Source organism: Ranitomeya variabilis, chromosome 2, assembly GCF_051348905.1.
Source record: "Ranitomeya variabilis isolate aRanVar5 chromosome 2, aRanVar5.hap1, whole genome shotgun sequence".
NCBI classification, from domain to species: domain Eukaryota; kingdom Metazoa; phylum Chordata; class Amphibia; order Anura; family Dendrobatidae; genus Ranitomeya; species Ranitomeya variabilis.
The window spans coordinates 488,759,043-488,765,052 of NC_135233.1; the positions used below are offsets into that span (position 1 = coordinate 488,759,043).

The following is a 6,010-nucleotide window of genomic DNA, read 5'->3' on the forward strand; positions in this document are numbered from 1 at the left end:
TTATCTCTGTCACAATTAAATTAGCAATTGTTTTCCCCAGCTAACATTGCTCTGTGCCTCTGTGTCGCTGCATCCAATTACCTGTATTACATGGTCATCAGAGATTGTTACCCGACTGATTGGAGGGGAGAGCCTCAGCGTTAGGAGTAGTGATGAGCGAATATACTCGTTACTCGAGATTTCCCGAGCATGCTCGGGGGTCCTCTGAGTATTTTTTAGTGCTCGGAAATGTAGTTTTTATTGCTGCAGCTGAATCATTTCCATCTGTTAGCCAGCATAAGTACATGTGGGGTTTGCCTGGTTGCTAGGGATTCCCCACATGTACTTATGCTGGCTAACAGATGGAAATCATTCAGCTGCGGCAATAAAAACTAAATCTCCGAGCACTAAAAAATACTCGGAGGACACCCGAGCGTGCTCAGGAAATCTCGAGTAACGAGAATATTCGATCATCACTAGTTAGGAGTCCTGTTATTATAGTTTCTAACCCATTCCTTTTCTCGGGGGGGGGGGGGGGAGCCATTGGTTTCATTTACTTAAGCACCAAGATACCTTGTCCAGGTCTTGATGATGATATTAATAAATATAACAAAAAGCAGTTCTGTATATGAGAAGAATCTAACCAAAAGCAACATAGATGTTTTACAAATTTATTTGTGCAATTAAATTGTCACTAATTTGCATTGATGATAAAAGAAAGTGTGTAGATACAGTGACTTTCTCTAGAAAGGAGTAGATGATGATTCCACTCCTCGGGCCTTGGTTTACAGTTGTGCTGATTTCGGACATCCAGGTCTGGATCACACATGAGAGAGGAGAAGACCAGGAATGTGTGACATGTGATCTGTGTAGTTGAAGTTTTCCTGGATTCCTACAGCATCGCGATCAACCATTTGGCCTTCTGTCTGACCATGGGCAGGAAGGTGAAGGAGCAGCCGCTTCCTTCCGTCTGTCCATGGTCTTGTAGGTGAAGCAGCAACCGCTGCTTTCTGTCTGTACATGGCCAAGTAGGTGAAGGAACAGCCGCTTCCTTCTGTCTGTACTTGGCCTACTAAGAGAAGGAGCAGCAGCTTCCTTCTCTCTGTACATTTTCTATAAGTGTAGGAGCAGCCGCTGCCTACTGTCTGTCCATATCCGGCATGTGAAGGAGGAGCCGCTTCCCTTTTTCAGCCCATAACCGGTAGGTGAAGGAGCAGCCGCTTCCCTTTTTCAGTCCATAACCGGTAGGTGAAGGAGCAGCCGCTGCCTTCTGTCTGTACATGGCCAAGTAGGTGAAGGAGCAGCCGCTTCCTTCTGTCTGTACTTGGCCTACTAAGATAAGGAGCAGCAGCTTCCTTCTCTCTGTACATTTTCTATAAGTGTAGGAGCAGCCGCTGCCTACTGTCTGTCCATATCCTGCATGTGAAGGAGCAGCCGCTTCCTTCTTTCAGTCCATATCTGGTAGGTGAAGGAGCAGCCGCTGCCTTCTGTCTGTCCATATCCTGTAGGTGAAGGAGCAGCCGCTACCTTCTGTCTGTCCATATCCTGTAGTCTTCTCTTTACCACCACATTGTAGATGAGTCGTCCAGATGGTGACATAGCAAGTATAGCTGAAAGAAGTCCTTCAATTTCAGCCTTTAATTACTTGCTATGTTGATCCAGAGGAAGGCGAAAAATAACCCCGAGGACTCGTTGTTGGATTATCCTCATATCAAGGGAAAAAAATTCCTTCCTGACCCCAAATATGGCAATCGGAATAAATCCCTGGATGTTTGGTGCTCAAATCTACGTGGATGTTATGTGGTGGAAGCTCGGTAGGTTTGTCACAGTCCAGTAAATAAGAAAGTCCAGTTTAGTTGTCTCATCCGATAAATGTAAATCTTCATTCCTGATGTTACTGGAATGGGGCTGATTGTTATCAGCCTAATACTCCTGCTGTAAGAAGAGAAATACACACGTCTGAGAATCAGCTCCTCACATTCAGTATATACAGGGTACTGGGGTATATAACAATAAGGGGTATAGTGGGTAAGTGTGTTACTGGGTAGTGATAACATTATGGATGTCTGTATGTGTTGTACTTACATAGTAATATGGGAATGGTGGCTCGGATCTGCCGCACTCCACATCGCTCCAGTCTATGTAGCAGAAGAATGGGTGGGATCTGATGGATGATGTAATGGCCAATCGGGCAGATGGAGTTCTGCAGAGAAGCTAGAAAATGAAAGAAACCATTAGTCATTAGATTATTATTAGTGATAAGTTATTACACAATGTCTATGGACTGTCCACGTCTTATCTTCTATCTTCATCTCATCTTACTCACCCCTTTTATGATATCAATGGTATTAATGCAAATCCCTGGTGGAAAATAAAGGATTTGCTCACACACAGACTCGTGGTAATCGTCCAATGAGCCTTCGCTATAGAATGGCCGGCTACCTACACTCATCATATATAAGATGACGCCGAAGGAAAATGAGTCTGCCAGATGGGTGTATCCTTGACGGTCCATTATCTGTGGAAACACAAGATTGGAGAGGAGCTGAATATACCGGAAAGGGGATTTACACACAGAGACAATGAGGACCGGTCTGTGATTACGTATGAGCAGGATACATTGGGATCAGATTATCCCTCAGTCCTACTATCAATCACACAGAGATGTTCCTTACCTCAGGCGCTATGTAACCCTTAGTGCCAGTAAACTTATTCACTATGCCATTCTCAAACACATTAATGGCTGAACAGCCAAAGTCTGAGATTTTGATGTGTCCGGTGTCTTGGATGAGGATGTTATCTGGCTTCACGTCACTGCAGGGAGAAGGAGCAGACACTGATTGTGAGGATAATTCATGAAAAGAACTTTCTACAATAAGGAGACAACAGAGAGTCACAGGTGACAGATTTATGGAGGTGAAATGATTACCTATGTATGACGCCGTGTTCATGAAGGAATTGGAGTCCACACACCATCTCTGCCGCAAAGAGTCTGTGGAGTAGAAAGTAAAGGGTGGATCAGTGGTTACATACACAATCATACAGAGAACATGAGGAGATCACACACGCGTCCTCTGCACGTCAATATTTTCTTCTGTGTCATAGTCCATAGTTCATGGACTACAATGTGCGAGAAGTGGATTATTAACATTTAGTACAAGTCATTTACCTTGTTGTCTGTGTGTTAAACAACTTTGAATCTTTCATGTGGTTAAACAGGTCTCCTCCAGCCATGTAGTCCATGGCTATTCCATAATCGACTGGTGTCTCCATATACGCCCGCATAGACATTAGGTAGGGGCATCCGGCAGCCATTCTCATGACTTCTAGCTCTCTTGAGAAAATGTCCTCCCTACAAGAACTCTTGTCCATGATCTTAATGGCCTGCAGTCCTTCATTGACCAGATCTGATACCAAGATGACCTGTAGAAAAATCACAGCAGATCAGACCAAACGCCCATCTATTATTGTGTAATATTTCACTAGTTTATCCCAATTATCATCACATATGAATATCCTGTAATGAGTATGTCCATCCTTCCTGTGTATCTGTGCAGGATACATTGGAGGAGGATAAATTCACACTTACTTTTCCGTAGCCTCCCTGTGAAAGAATTTTCTGAAATTTAAGGCTGGCAAGGTCAATAGTATTTGGAATGTTGACCATTTCTGTCATGGGTGAAATACACATTGTAGCTTCACTCGGGTCTTCTGCTGGCATGGCTGCTATGTCACAAGGTATCAGAAGGCTTCCATCTGCTGAGATGATACAAGATTATTAACTCCATTGCGAGCACATAATGGAAATGCTTGTCATATTGTGCAGTAAATTTATGGAGCGGGTTCAGGAGCTGAGCCTGTGCTGTACCAGGCAGAAGGCTTTTTTTTGCATTTTTTGGGGGGCTGTATCCACCTAACCAATTGCAAAAAAAAATATCACAATGTTCTGCCTACAATCAATGAATAATCAATATCAATAATAACTACAGCTTGCCACGCAAAAAATCACACAGCTCCATCTTGTAATCAATATCAAAAAGTTACAATGTCTTAGAATATGGGGACACGAACAACTTTATCAATATAATTCCTCATTATCTGTTAAAATCCCCGCCGCATGTTCAGCATTATCATAGTTGAAACTGAAGTGGAGAAACATTTTGTGAGGTAATTTCCACCACAAATGAATGAACACAGTAAAAAAAATGGAAGAATCACTTTTTTCCACAATTTTATCAGTTTTTGAACTTTTTTCCCTGTTTTCCAGGAATAGTGTCCTGCAAAACTACAGCTCAGCCCAGTAAAAAAACAAGTCCACATATTGCTACATTGGCAGAAAAATTAAAAAAAAAAAAGTTATGGGCTTTCGAAAGCTGGAGGGAAAAACGGAGTATTACCCTGTCAAGAAGGGGTTAACAAAAATAGCTCCAGAGCATATATTATAATTGTAAACTGAATTATGTAATTGAGCAGGAAATGTCTAATATTTGTGCTCTCATTTATCAAAACAGTCCAATAGCAAAATAACTCCTGTTGCCCATAGCAACAAATCACAGCACAGATTCCATTTCTTAACATTCTATAGAACAATGAAAGTCGCATAGTGATTGGTTGCTATGGACAACAAGGACAGTTGTTCTGCACTTTTGATAACTGAGGCCAGAACATAATATTAGGAGTATAATCCCCCTCACCCCAGTCTTATTATACAGAGCAGTTTCCATCTTACCTGGTTCCTCTTTATCCAGTGATGTTTTAGGTGGAGAATCACTCAGCTGTTTGTTCTCTGGGATGGAGATGTTCTCAGCTGATGTCCTGGACCTCTGTAATGCATCATTCTCATTTATAATGGTCCTCTCCAGGGTTGCCGTTCTTTGTAGGGTTAGTGTCTCCAGACTTTCAGAGCTGGAGGATGTGACATCTCTCGGTGTATCTTGGAGAACCTCGTCCAGCTCTAACTCTACGCTGATGTTTCTCCGCTTGTTGAGGATGGCATCTTTGCTCCTCCTCCGCATTTCAGGGACCAGATCTCTAATTTTTGTGAAGGAGATTATATTGGCCCTCTGACGCTCAGCGGAGGCTGCAGAGTGAGACTCCATGAGGTTCTCCATATTCCTTTTCTCTGTAAGGATCTCATGTCTTTTGGTCTTCCTCATTTTCTCCAGAGTTTGACGTTTGGACGCCATTTCTGAGGCGTCAGTGTCCATGTCTGGTAGAATAAAGTCTTTTCGCCCTAAAGCGAACAATGGTACTGGCTCTTCATTTATTCCTCTCTTCTCTCTCAGAACCCGATCTCTTTGGGCTCTTCTTCTCTCTTTATCCATTTTGTAATCAATTTTTGCTTCGTTTGTCACGAAAAACAAAAGGGGCTACCTCACCCTTGGGAGTCTGTAAGGCAGTGATTCCCTTAGGCAGTAACACTGGAATATAGAATGTGATGATGTCATCACATCACTTGTGACATCCGTCTAATTATGATGCCACCATGAGAGAGATGATAGAGAAAGATAGATGGATAGATTTCTTCTTTATAGATGGATAGATATCAAATTTGGAGGATGCGAACCAAACTTTTGCTGATGTATACACACATAAATAAATATATATATATATATATATATATATATATATATATATATATATATATATATACACTGTGCGCTCACTTTGTATATTTGATGAAACATTTAATTATTGAACAACTACAGCGCTGTCAGATAGTTCAAGAGATTGATAAACCCAAACCCTGATTATTTAGGGAAATAACAATGAGACTTGGTCTTTCTCATAAGAATATCTTTATGCAGAATTATTATTGTTTTTTTAACTCGTTTCTTGAAGAATTCTGTATAATAAACGTTACAAACATGCAGCAATGAGATACAAATCTGAATAATGTTACAAATATCTGTAAATATTCATTTTAAAACCATGTTGCAGGAATTGTATTGTACAATTAACAATAGATGACTGCAATACAGTAAAATATATTAATATATAGGACATTGCACTCATCTGCAGGATCAGTATT

The 6,010-nt window shown here is 41.3% G+C and overlaps 1 protein-coding gene across 2 annotated transcripts; it reads right to left on the minus strand.

Annotated features, from left to right (window-relative positions):
- Positions 1 to 636: 636 nt before the first annotated feature.
- On the minus strand, positions 637 to 5,438 carry LOC143809643 (serine/threonine-protein kinase Sgk1-B-like). Of its 2 annotated transcripts, none has more exons than XM_077292698.1 (8): positions 4,709 to 5,438; positions 3,569 to 3,735; positions 3,149 to 3,402; positions 2,909 to 2,971; positions 2,655 to 2,793; positions 2,306 to 2,497; positions 2,065 to 2,193; positions 637 to 1,914 (listed from the first exon to the last, which is right to left on the minus strand). In XM_077292698.1, exons 1-8 carry the CDS (start codon positions 5,301 to 5,303, stop codon positions 1,903 to 1,905), a joined length of 1,551 nt encoding a protein of 516 aa, XP_077148813.1. In that variant the 5' UTR covers positions 5,304 to 5,438; the 3' UTR covers positions 637 to 1,902. The 2 variants fall into 2 exon arrangements, with proteins under 2 accessions (XP_077148813.1, XP_077148812.1); XM_077292697.1 differs by having other exon boundaries at positions 3,569 to 3,738.
- Between the last annotated feature and the right edge of the window lie 572 nt (positions 5,439 to 6,010).